Here is a 13,982-nt window from a genome sequence, read left to right on the forward strand (position 1 = left end):
CAATGTACTACATCAATGCAATTATGCTGGAACAAAAGTCCTAATATTCACACAATGCACCAGTGAAAAATAGGGCTTGTACAAGTGCAATTTACCAGGGAGGGTCATACTCGTGCAAGTTTCATCTCATACCAGTGCAGCACATCTCCACCGGAAGTTTCCATTGGTGTAGCTACCTTGATATAGATACTTGAATGCAAACAACCCTATTTGCACTGCATCATACAGCTGATTCAGGGCCTTAGGTCAGGCCAATAATGTGGAATTTTCAACCCAAAGTTAAAAACTTTTCTTTTGTTGTTGTTTTTTCCCCACTTGGGGTGAGGGAGGTGCGGCAGCAGTAGAATTTGCTGTTTATCTCCTCCACTCTCTTATGTGCTTACTAAGCAGTTGATAACTCCAGCAGCACAGACATTGTTGCCTCTTACCACAGCTGTAGTAATAGTCTGTGTTATTTTCTCCATTACTAATGCTTCACTTTCTTCATCTTTTTTGTCTGGTGACCAAAGCTGCACATGAGTTCCAAAGTTCTGGAACTCACAGCTGGAAGGACCATGCACAGTGTTGACAGAAATTAAACAATGTTTTACAAACATGAATTAAGTCGTGCAACACCCCTGTGGCAAATATTAATCTGACCCTTTTGCAGAATGAGGGAACTGAAGGGCAGAGAAATGAAGTCACCTGCCCAAGGGCATCCAGAGAGTCTATAGCGGAACTGGGAATAGAAGATTTCAAATCCTGTCACTTAAAATCTACCCTTTATCTTCCACAAAACTATTCTTCCTCCCATCCAACCTACAGACACAGATACAAAGGAGGCCCAAGTGTATACAGCATTACAGGTACAACTCAGGTGCTGTGGTGGATTGGGTGTCTGGACGGTGCCTCATGTGCAGCTTTGGTCACCTCCTCTCCAGAGACACTGAAGAAAGAGGACCATGCAAGGGCTATACAACTGAATAATGGCCTACAGCCAAGGTTTCCCAAAGTGACTCTGAATGCCCAACTTGTGAAACTTTAAAAGGGGCCTGGTTTGGTTTGGCTTGGCTTTTATTAAGAGGGAAGGTGCGCAATATTTTTGGAAAATTAGACTCCTCCAAGACATCTCCAGTTGGACCTCTAAAAACACCGGTCACTTTTTAAACTCTTGCCTAATGATTCTGCTTGGGTAATAAGTGTCACGGGATCAGGCCTAGCCCTTCAAAAGGCTAAACATACCTGAAGAGGGAGGGAGGGAGTGATGGTGAGTTACCTTTACAAATGGGTGCAGGTGCATGCCACTCCTGGGAAGACGTACAATAAAGATTTTTTTCTCCAAAAAGACGGTAACCATTGGCACAAGTGTATGACTTATTTTCCCTCATCAGCTCCCCAACTAGATGCAATGCTGTTGTCAACCTTAGGACTAACTCCACAAATTTCAGCTTAAAAAGAAAAACAAAACCCAGCACAACTGGAAAACAATCAGGAAGTTCTCATTCCCCTGTGCAGAGACAGAAGAGATGGTTGGCAAAAAAAAAAAATCACCCCCTGCAAGAAGGAACATGCCCCTTTACTGTGCAATATTAGCATAGGATCTGTGCTGTATAAAAGTAATTCTGCAGCGCTGATCAGGTTTCTTTTGTAAGTGGGAATAACTCTAGGCTTTGCAGAAGCAGCCACGCCAAAGGACAGGGTGCCAAGGACTTGTTGCTAAGGTTACAATGGCTGCTCACTATAGCATCCATATCTAACACTAGCCCCTGCAGCACTATATGTAACCCAGTTACACTGCAGAGCGATTGGAGATCTCTCGTCTACTTAATTGGATTTCTCAACTCGTATACTCGAGCAGATGGAGCACAGATCTCTGAGCGCAGGGGCAACTAGCCACTTGAGAGTTCTTGTGCATATCAAAACGGTGAGCTTAGCTCTGGTTACAGTGAGTTGCATTTTTTTTTAAGCCTACCTCTGTGGGAGCGGATCTTTTGTAGTCAGTTAAGTGCTCTTGCAAGGTGGTGAGCTGGGTTAGGGCAGAGGCAGCAGCACTGCAGGCCTACCAGACCCTCACTCCTTAGGTGCTGCATCCTAACCGAAAAAGACCTACTCCTATAGGCAAGATAGGATCCCACTGGCCTCTTTGCTTAGCTACTCCCTGTACCAAAGCCAGCCAGAACTAATTATGGTGGTTACTATGGTATGGTCACCTGTTCACTGAGAACTAGCCAGACGCAACCAGCTCATTTGACTCTGACCATCTATCACATGGTAACTACTCTAGAACCAGAGCTGGATTGCAACCAGCCACCTGTAGAGGAAAAAGCGCCCTATCCCATTACAAAATCCCTGAGCCACATTTACACAATCAATTTTTTTTAGACCTCAAAATAAGATCTAGGTCCTGTTTGATTTGGAGATTGGGAAGGTTCAGACTGGGACTCTTATTTTTTTTCTCTCACCCCTTTGTTCATCATATCCATTGTGCAGGAACATTTAGCAAACAAGGCAAAAAACAAAATTCATAATAGGGTTTGAAATGCCAAAAAGAGTTAGTAAGTTTGAGCTCCCTGAAGGCTTCTTTACAAAGCCCCTCACTGTCAGTCCCATCTTCTGCATTTCTGGTATTACTCTGAAAGTAGATTTAATGGATTTACTGAACAGAATAGGAAGCCAGGCGGCCAGATTGAACAACATTAGCCATATCTTCATCTTTTAATTCCCTTCTTGTCCCAAAGGCTAGATTCCCAGCGTATCACACAGCAGAGGAAAAAGATCCTGGAAGATCTAGAAACAGGAGACAAAACCAGGAGCAAGAACCAGTGAAAGAAGTAGAGTTTAATAAAAGCTTCCTGGAAATGGGGTATAAAACACAGGTTAAGGTATCCTTCTCCCATATCCCCCACTATCCACGGAGAAAATGTTCTTACAAATTGCGGTTCGTGATCAAGGAGATATTTAGGCACAGAAACAAAGCAAATTAGGAGCAAAAGAGCCCAGCAGCAAAGGTTTAAAGAAATCAGGAGGGAAACAATTTTAAGTGGAACTGATTTATTTTTTACCTGAGCCCAGGTTAAAAAAAAAAATAAGCAGAGAGTCTGGGTTAGTTTTCACTTTGTAGATGCCTTTTTGCATATTGGCTTATTTTGCTGAGCAAGTTTGGGCAAGCTCTGCTTTGCACAATAGAGGCATTGACCTCAGTCAATATTTAATCACTAGTCCACTACAGGAACCAGGTTCATGTCAAGCACACACCACAGGCCTTCCCCTCAATTTTCACAGCACAGACTATAAACAGCTAAAGAATTATTTTGTGCAGCATGTCACCTCTTGGGAGTCTGTCTGACAGACAATAGCCTCCATGCACCTACTGCAGGACCCAGTAGCAGGGAATAAGATAGGTTCCAAAAACACCTAGACAAAAACATGTCCCAACTTTGGCAGGCACAGAGCATCATGCAGTTTCCTTAATCCACGGCTCTGCATCAGGCATTTATACAGTGGCTGGTGCGGGGGGTCGGAGGGAAGGGTATGCAGCTGAAAAGGTGGTGTTTTTTACCCACGAAAGCTTATGCCCAAATAAATCTGTTAGTCTTTAAGGTGCCACCGGACTCCTCATTGTCCCATTTCTTAGAGCTCAACAGCTTCCCAGCCAGGGAACTAGTGTTTCTCCCTGGCTCTTTACATGTTTGTCTGCAGTTTGGAGTACCTTTTCTTGGCTGTTATGATGGACTGTTACTCCAGCCTACAGCTTCAAGACCAGTGCAGGGCTGCCCCCTTGCATTTCTCCAGGAATTTCACAAGTTAGTCACTGAAACTGGGCGGCTACCAGACATCAGGGGACTTAACAGAGTTCCCTAAAGATCCCCTCCCGCTAAAGAGTTATTGTGTAACTGACACCATGAGGCAGGAGGTAAAGAACACCTAGGATCTGTGCTCCACTGTGCGGGGAGGTAGCGATACTTCTTGGGGTTACAATGCCAAGTCACTCCTTCTACCAAATAAGTTTGCCTGTGCAATGCCGCTTAACTTTCATAACCCTTCCAAATCAAACACAGCATGATATCCACAAACACGCCCACACAGGTCTTCCCAGTCTATCCCACTGCTAGAACAGCTCACTTGAAAGTTTATTTATTTTTAGTTAATTTTTAAAATGTAAACCACACCTTGATATAAATACTCAAGGTCAGATTTTACATTTGAAAGAAACAAATATTTTTCAAAACCATGATTCGAAAACCCCTCACTGACCTTCCCTCCAAGCCAACTATATACCAGCCCACCTGCACCCTTACTCAAATGTTGGGAGGAAATCTGAGCCTTGGCTTGTGTGTGAATATTAAATAAACTTGGGTTGTCAAACTAATGGGGAAAGTCAATTTCTGAGTCAAAGAACCCTCCACTGAGCGCTCCTGGCTGCCAGCTGCAGATGTTCAAATCTTGGGACTCTCAGTGTGGTTAACGCTCATGATTTTATCACAAGTCTTGTGATATCGGTTGTTTTTCTTAAAGTCCCCTCTCCTGGAATCATGTGATTATATGAGACTCTAGGCTTTCCTAAAAAAACAGTTTATAATCCTTATAGTTGTAGAGAAAACTTGAATATGTAAACCCTACATGCTCGAACACCAGAATGCAAGTAAAAAGATCCCACTGTTTTTTTTAAGCTATGATTTTAAGCCAATTATAATTTTGGGGGAATTATTGCAGTGAGGGTATAAGGTGTGGATGCAATAACTACTTAATGTCATTCTCAAACCTTACCAATAATTGATCCACTTTGCATAGACCAGTCTTGTCTCCTTTATACATGTTAACTGTTACTCTCTTAATGGTTTCCACAGACTTTATATATTCCCAGACATTATTATGGTGCTATGATGCCTGCATACAATACGAACCCCAAACTGTCAATGGAGGCTTTGCCGATTACAGCAAACACTGGAGGGAAAAATCATAGGGGAAACAAGATTTGTTTGTAGAGACCCTTTATTATAAACAAACATTTGTGAATGTCTGTGTGTAATTGCAACCAGCACACAGAAAATATATCCAGGTAGGTTTGCAAATACTGTACTCTTCTACCTGAACATAAAATTAAAAAGCAATAAAGTACCAAAATTCCAAGTATTCTTGGGACAAACATCTCATAAGATATAGAAAAAGGACATAAGTGCAACATACATGCTGTTTTCCTGATCCTGCACTTCTGCTACAGACAAAATTGGGAGAGATAGCTCAGTGGTTTGAGCATTAGCCTGCTACACCCAGGGTTGTGAGTTCAATCCTTGAGGGGGCCATTTAGGGAACTGGGGGGAAAAAAATCTGTCTGGGGATTGGTCCTGCTTTGGGCAGGGGGTTGGACTAGATGACCTCCTGAGGTCCCTTCCAACCCTGATAGTCTATGAAAATTCTGACTGCACAAGGACAGCAGAATTGGGCTTCACAGCATCCTTTCAAAGCCAAATAACTATGCCTGTGACTTCATTCAGGACAGGAACCTCTGTTGTACAGCTTGGTGCAACCCCTCCCTCCCATTTATGTATTTGTTGCAAGTATCCAAGATCACATCAAGCACACACAAATGTAAAAACAACAAGGAGTCTGGTGGCACCTTAAAGACTAACAGATTATTTGGGCATAAGCTTTCGTGAGTAAAAACCTCACTTCTTCGGATGCATGTTACCCAGCCTGATTTAATTTGTTTTTATCTCCGTAAGCCTTTTTCAACATTCTAATTACCCCTGACACCTCATAGCTAAGATGGAAAAGATTTCACACAAGTGAAAAACATTTTTCTTTTTTGAAAACTATCATTAAAAGAAAGACATGAAAAAAAAAATTGCAACTCACCAAATGTAAAAGAAGACAGCAATTGCATTTTAATGCAAGGTCCTGAGGGATAGACGGTGCTTATTTCATAGTGCAGGATACAGTGCCTTGTTGTGTATTAACAGCTACTGGACATAAAAGCTAGTGAAAATTAGATGGAAAAAAAATCTAGCCTCTGGGACAATACCAGGGAAGTCAATGAAACCACTTAGTTCCTGGCTAAGCTGACTCCTGACAGAATATCAAACTGGTGCAAATGTAGCGTGCACCTATTTTGCAGGCACTGGCATGAAAATGGTGTAACTCCTTTGCTGCTTGTTTTTGGACAGGCTTACACAGCAAAAATGTAACTTTCACCACTAACAAATTTGTTCCTTAGGAACGTACCAAGGCTAGATTCAGCTTTGTTACATCCGTGTGGAGTAACTCAACTGGCTCAACTGACAATGGAGTTACCTCAGATTGAAAAAGGTGTAACCAGTGTGTAATGGTCCCCGCTCGGGGTTTGGTTGGGAAGTGTGGCCTAGTGGTCACAGCCACAACCCCGGACTGCCAAGGGGGCTGTGGGGAGGGGAGCCCGGGCCCTCCCACTCCATCGGACTCCAACCCAGGGCTCTTCAGGCTAGCAGTAACCTGGCAACCATGGCTACTTGCGGCTGTCCTCCCTGGGCCTCTTCCACTCGTCACCCCCTCAGGCCAAGGTCTTTGCCTGGTGGGGAAATCCAAATCAACAGAAACAAGAGGGAGTTGCCACTGTCCAGGGCCACCGGATACTTCCCTCTTTGCTTGTCTCTACAGTGGGTCTTCCCTTCCCTTAAGGAGGGCCCCTTTTGGCAGCTGTGTCAGAGCCTTTAGGTTTCCCTCTGTTCCTCTGTTCTGTTCTACTGGAGCTATGGGCTGCTCACCTTCAGCACTGCTCACCAAATGAGCTAATTCGCTGCCTTTTAATTCCTCCAGCAAATGGAGCATTTGCTGCCCGTGTGGTGGGGCGGGGCTGGCTGAACCCAAAAGGAGCCCTTGTTGTTCAATGTGGGGTTTGTACACCCCATCGCACAAGGCCAGAATAGTTGTGCTTAATCTTTAAGTAGGGCTAAGATAGTGCAACTCGTCCTCATGTTGGAGCACTCACTCACATGGGTAGCACTTAATTAAGAGGTGAAAGAGACAGCATGAAAAATTATATCGCTGGGTTCACCTCTCAGTTAATAATGACAAAACTCTGAACTCGGCCTGAATAACTCTGGCACCAGCCAAATACGTACATCAGTAATGGCTCGAGGCAAGAATGCATTTGTAAGTTTAGATGTGCCAAGACGTATTCCTACATCTAAAAGCACATTTTATCATCTATTCTGTTATTCACCTATACCTAGGTGCAGAGTATAAGAACTTCATTGTAGAAGAAAGCTCAATACAACGTTGCCAGTACTAATATATTTATAAAATTATATATCCCTTTTGCAAGCTGAATTTAAGGTCAAACATTGATTGATAAAGATATCGGACTTAACTTAAACACAGGGGGCCACATTCTGACACGTTCTACACATGCTTGTTAGCGCCTTACCTTGCAAGCAGGGGGACTACTGGCACAGTAAGGGTACCAGACCCAACTTCCTAAAACACGTTTCTATTGTGGAACCGATAAAAATAAATAAAATAAAAATAAATTAATGGAGTTATCTTATCTCCTAGAACTGGAAGGGACCTTGAAAGGTCATTGAGTCCAGCCCCCTGCCTTCACTAGCAGGACCAAGTACTGATTTTACCCCAGATCCCTAGGTGGCCCCCCTCAAGGATTGAACTCACAACCCTAAGTTTAGCAGGACAATGCTCAAACCACTGAGCTATCTCTCTCCCCCTCATTAGTATTGATTAAAAAGTTACAATGTCAATATATTAGCAGCAACATTCATACATTCTGGCAGGTAAAAAAATACCAGTTATCTAATGATGTGCCCAAAAGCTCACCCATAATAGAAAAATAATTAACTTCACCATGTTGTGCAAAGTGATTACAGCCTATTGTGCGTAGTCAAATTACAATACATTGCTATTTAACTTTACTTTGCAGTGTTATTTTAATCCTATGAAAGCAAGTAAGCAAATGGTAGATTTGGATGAAAGCTCATGCATTTAGACAGGAAGTGACCAGGGATGCAAATGTGCGACAGCCCACAAGTCTCTTCCTCCAACATGCTTTCTCTTCCTCATTTTTGTGACTTGTCTCTAATTCACTAGATATCTTTCATAAATAAAAACAGGGGAGCCTGCTCTCACAGAAGTCAAGGGCAAAGCTGCACTGTAGGGTCAGGCCCATGTCAAATACTAAATGGGAGTGTTTGTTTTAATTCAGAAAGTGTAAGATTACGTTAGGCATCACACTCCCACACACAGTTACTTTAAAAGGGGCTTGGTAAGTTCCCAAGGTGAGGCTTCTTCTGCCCCAGCTGTGAATCATTCTAGCATTCGCAGCCAGGAACACTTTTATCATTTTTAAAGAGGGCTGAAAACATGTTACTGGCCCAAAGTGCATAGTTAACTGGCTCACTCTACTTCCATGTCCGCAGAGGCAGCTCCAGCCAATATGTTGACTCCAGGAGATTGGCAATGCATTCTAATTCCACGATGAGATTGGTCTTTTCAAGTGTCCATTAAGTTTTCAGCCAAGTTCATGATGGAACCAAGACCTCTACAACATTAACCCAGACTTCCTCTAGAAATGAGAAATCAAAAAGGCACAAATTATAACTGTGCAAAGCTGAAAAGAGATAAGCCATTGAAATCACTCTGGACAATGGAGCTGAGACTACCTATAGCTAAGTATAAAGTATGATACTTCAATAGTATGAAATACAGAGCCATAACGTCCCAGCACTTTTCAAGACCATTCCTATTGATTTCAGAGGGGAGTTTTGCTGGCAGCACATGACCCATGACAACAACAGAGGTAACCCATTTTCTCTTCTAGGAACAAATATCTTCCACACCACAATCTTGTGCTCATTAATTCTCTCCTTCAGATACATCTCGGTTTCAAATCGTAACATCTCTGCACATTTCCCATAGTGTTCTTCCTCTAAACTTACGACATGTAATTCTCTTCTGGGCTATGACATCACAACTATAGAGTTGGTGCCTTCAAGTGTTACAGTTAAAGGACACAGTTTTACTTGGGAAATGATGGAAGCGAACTTTGGGCATATACAGCTCAAGTCTCCACCAACTCGCACTTAGCATCATTCTTTATCACTGTGCAAAGTGGGTATAAATCAGAATGTTGGCATTTCACACATGGAGTGTAGAACAGTTTATTAGAGCATGCGATGAGAAGAAAAACAATACTGAAGCAGTCTAGTGGTTCAAAGTTACTTCATTTTATTTATCTGATCCACAAGAAAGTTTACAACACAAATATTCAGAAACAACATTACAATATCTATTTTGCAGGCCCATATTTGCCAAAAAAAAAAAAAAAAAAAATCAACCTCGTGAAACACTTTGCTGGTTTTACAACTATGCTCCTTCCATACAGGAAATGTACTGACGATGTTCTGATGCATTTTATAAAGAGAATGCATTCATGTGAGCAAAACTAGCAGGTAACTTTACAGACACGCAGTTATATAAACTAAAATACAAAGGCCAAGATTTTCAAAAGTGACTAATGTATTTAGGTGCCCAATATGAGTCACCTTAAAGGGGCCTGAATTGCAGAAATTGCTGAGCATTTGCCCTTCATACAAAAGGGGCACTTCTGAAGATTGTGGCCCAATCTTGTAAAGCAGTCTGTGCCATTTTATTTATGGTTAATCATCAGTGTTTTGCAGTAAAGAGACGCAAACTAAGTCATTGATTCAATGATGAAAATCACCAAAACACATTTACTCTTTTGAAAACAAAACATTCAGAAAATCAGACACGACATTTTTCCATGTGTGATTTACAAACAAATCAGATCTGATTAAAAATAAAACTTCCCCCACCCCAAAAAAACACAAACAGAAAAAACAAGCAACTTTTTATAACGAACCAATGCCAGCCTAAGATGCTAGTATTCTATAAAGAATGTGTCTATAGCAATACATTCAGACCGAGTTTTAATGCAAAATACAACCATTAGGGAAAAAGAAAAAAAAAAAAAAAAAAAAAAGGATGTTGTAGACTAAATTTCACGAAGTGTTGAACTAAATTCAATCAGTTTGTTTGCACCCCCCCTCCACCAGCTTCTTCATATAGGGACTCGAGCTTAAAGTGCGATTATGGTTAGAAAATAACATTGCTAAAATGGCATTTGGGGGCGGGGGAGGGCTGCAGGTTTATTTCCTCAGGGTACAATTAATTTCTGTGCAAAGTACCAGCACAAAGGCCAGGCATAAGCAGCACGCAGGCCTTGTTCCTCAGTCCAGGGGTGAATTTCACCGTTGTTGATCAGAAATCTTATTTGCTCAGTTTACAAGTGAAAATGACAATTCACCTTGTTGCCAGTGACACAAGCTCCCACCTGGAGACCTAGCTGGGACCCTTCTGTCTCACCTCATCCCCAGACTACAGACTCTGCAACTGGACCTTAGCCTGACCATTCCATTGGGCCTTGCTCCTCTGAATGTGTCACGGCAAAACTCTCACCGACGTGAGTGGGAACAGGATCCGCCCCACTGCGAGGGTTGGAGAATAAAATCCATCTTGCCCTCCCATGAGTACATGTTTGTGTCAGGAAAGTCCACAGATGAGACGAAGAGACACACAGGGAGTGAACTAAGAAGGTGCCATTTCTGCATAACAACTTTGCTGACAATACCCAAAACATTCACTCAGTATCTAGCAACATCCATTGACATTTTGTGCGTTATTGCAGCTTGGGTAAAACAGTCACAACATCACTTTATCATTTAAATAAAACTTTTCTGTATCTGTTATTTAAAATCTATGTTAAGATAGAGAGAATAAAAGACAAAACAAGGCACGTTACCCTGAAACCCACAGCATAGTCATTTATCCTAAGGAATGTATGCCTATATAATGCTGGTTACGAACAGGGAGGCTACGTAATCACAGTAAAAGTGCTAAAGAGATTCACTTTCATTACAAAGTGCAATTAAATTCAAAATCCTTTTGTTAGAAGATGAGTTACAAACAGCTCCTGGATAGATCACTGTGTGGTAACTACAAGTTCTGATTGTGCCTGTAGATGCATGTTCATAACGTCTGTAGACATTCAATGGAAGTTGTTCAATTCTGAACGGAAGTTGTGCTTGTCTTGATTCAACACAAAGTACAGCTTTCCCTGCTTGAAAGAGGTGTTTAAGTGACATCTGAAAACAGCAAGACCCAAGTCTGACTGTAGCGTTCCATTTTTTGGTACTGTCTTTGAGAATGAAATATGAATGGAGTCTCTTTTATGAAACCCTAATTTTCCATTCTTACTATGTGTGTTAGATGTCTGGAAAATAATTGAACCAACAACCATTTTCCTTTCCATCTGCAGAACACAGTTCTACATAAAGAGAGAATTGGCATACGATTCGTAAGTGCAAACTGTAAGTTAAGGCAACTTAGCAAATGACAATTTAAAAAAGCAGTTTCAATACAGCTCGAAAATGAAGCTGTCAAATAGGACAAGGCATCTAACTTCAGTGTCACAGGGAAAAAATGCATTTCTCCCTCCCATTTTTTTTTCTACCAACGAAACTGAAAGACAAGTGCATTGCCTATAAAATGGAAAAGGCCATAGAATATCTATTCCTCAGAACATAATGTTGTCAGTATCAAGAAGTATTTGCAACTCTGATGAATTGCAAACATAAATTTCTATAGGGTTAAATTCTGTCTTGGGTGTGTGTGAGGGAGGGAGTGCATTAGGTCCATGTAATGACTGGAACACCTAAGAGGAATTGTCTGGAAGAGTGTAGTCTGTACTTCCATCTGCATGGGGTAGTTCCTGGCCACTGGATCCATGAAATGAAAAAAAAATAAAAAATAAAACTGACGTGTTTTAATAAAGTTAAAAAGAATAACTGACCACCACGGTCATCTTGACAGTTTGACATGCAACACCAGATTGAGACGATCCCCATTAGAAAGCCTTGGAAACCAGAGTTTTTAAAAAGCTGTTTCAAGATCAGTTTTCTAATTTAAAATCAATAGTTAAAATGAGCTCCCCTCAAGTCCACGACAATGATATTTGGCACTTACATAGCACCTTTCATCGGATGATCTCAAAGCACTTTATAAACATGGGTACTATCCCCAGATGGGAAACCAAGATACAGGGAGATTAAATGACTTGATCAATGCCATAAAATTAGTCAATGTGGAACCCATGGAATGGAACCCATAACTTTTGACTCCCAGACCCCAATTCTAAAACATTCCTCTCTGGCTGCCAAGGTGGTCAACAAGAAGAGACAGTTTTTTGAAGGCCTTGTTCTAATGCAAACATTTTTCAGCTTCTTTTGAGAATATTCCTTTAAAGCAAAGTCACTTATACAATGTAGCATCAGTAACATTGTTGAGTATAGAAGTGCGTTCCAGGCACAGTCAAAAATCAGTGGAGAGAGAAAGAGATTTCATGCCAAATGGCTACAACTGGGCATAAAACAACTTCCACTCCATATCCATTGTGGCAAACAACCACAATGGGTAAAGCTCTCTAGGCAAAGAGTATTCAACAACAAGCAAATAAGCAATACCACAGGCATTTAAATGGAGTTGCAACAAATGCATAGGAGAAAATGATACAACTCCCCAGAGGAGAAAGCAAAAATGCTGTGATAACATTAAACACACACATACAAAACCCAAAGAGACACCTACTAAGAACCACAACAAAATTAAATAAAACCAAATCTCACATTGCACAATCCATTTCACAAATAAGGTAAATAAAATGCAAGGTCAAAGTTATAGAAGTCAATTTCACAGATAAGGTATAAACTGAAACATCAAGTACATCAAGAGATATTTGTATTAACATTTGCAGTGACATTCACTCAGGCATTTAAAGCAGGGACAAGAAAGGGCCTCATGGTCAGCAAGGTTGGATCTGAGCAACACAGGCACAAAGGGAAGTACGGGTAATTTCCTGGCCATTCTGTACAGTGTGACACTAAATTCCTCTCGCTCGACAGCCTCACTTGGTGGCTGAGACAGAAACCAAGGACTCACAGGTGATGTTGTTTGCTGGCTCCCTGGAGAGAAGGGATAATAGACTATTTATGTCCTCTCTCACTGGATGTGAGAAAGAGAGATGCTACAGTATCCTTCAGCCCCATCCAATTCACCCCTCCAGTAGGATTATCGGATCTGATAGTGAAGATTAATAATTATACTTAACACTAACATAGCATTCTTCACTGTCTAAGCACTTTACAAAGTTCACAATCCTATGAGGGACCAAGTTTCTCCTGTAAGGTGGGAAATTAATTCAACCCCCACTTGAAGTCAATGGATGTTGAGGGTTTTCAGCACCATTTGGGACTAGGCTATAATTAAATAACCATCACAAAAACTTTGCGAGATTATACTTGCCTATCACATAGTGGGGACTGAGGCAGATAGGGTAAGAGATTTGCCCAAGGCCTCATAGAGTTGGTGTCCCAGCAGGAATTAAAACTCAAGAAGTTCCTGGCTCAGACTACTAGATGTCTGGCAGAACTTTCCCTCCTCCAATTTATTAAAGTCTTCATGTAAACGGTTCTGAAGTCCTGCAGACTAGGGCTGCATCATGCCATCCACCTCTGTGTGTAACTCGCCATTTATTCATCTCGATAGGCAATTTCTAGCATGGATCAACAACAAAACTACAGCTACTAGCATCTTGTGCTGTAGACAGGCACCTAGGGCCAAAATCTCCCCTGGTGTAATTCCACTGAATGATTTCTATGGGGTTACACCCAGAACGTATTGGGGCCTGATACACCATTCATCTATCCCAGTAATCTTGCTGATCTGGGGTGAAATTCACCCCTCTGCAAATGGCCAGCATGAAGCCTATGCATCATTAAATTCCATTTCAACCCTCACACTTGCCTCTGCAGATGATGAATTTCACCTATGATAAATAGATTCTCCACCAACAATGGCCTTTCTTTGATTTGCTGGACTATTATGTGACAAATGATTTCCTTCTGCCCCAAGCATTCATTGTTTCCCCCCTCCCCCCAACG

The 13,982-nt window shown here is 41.6% G+C and overlaps 1 protein-coding gene across 4 annotated transcripts in view; it reads right to left on the minus strand.

Annotated features, from left to right (window-relative positions):
- Positions 1 to 9,169: 9,169 nt before the first annotated feature.
- Positions 9,170 to 13,982, minus strand: part of PFKFB2 (6-phosphofructo-2-kinase/fructose-2,6-biphosphatase 2) — a 28,182-nt gene continuing 23,369 nt past the window's right edge. For all 4 annotated transcript variants that reach the window (XM_054024892.1, XM_054024888.1, XM_054024889.1 and 1 more), the window contains one exon: positions 9,170 to 13,004. In XM_054024892.1, the coding sequence (XP_053880867.1) occupies positions 12,947 to 13,004 (58 nt within the window). In that variant the 3' untranslated portion in view covers positions 9,170 to 12,946. The remainder of the gene's footprint in view (positions 13,005 to 13,982) is intronic.

The sequence above is a fragment of the Malaclemys terrapin genome, chromosome 4, assembly GCF_027887155.1.
Source record: "Malaclemys terrapin pileata isolate rMalTer1 chromosome 4, rMalTer1.hap1, whole genome shotgun sequence".
NCBI lineage: Eukaryota > Metazoa > Chordata > Testudines > Emydidae > Malaclemys > Malaclemys terrapin.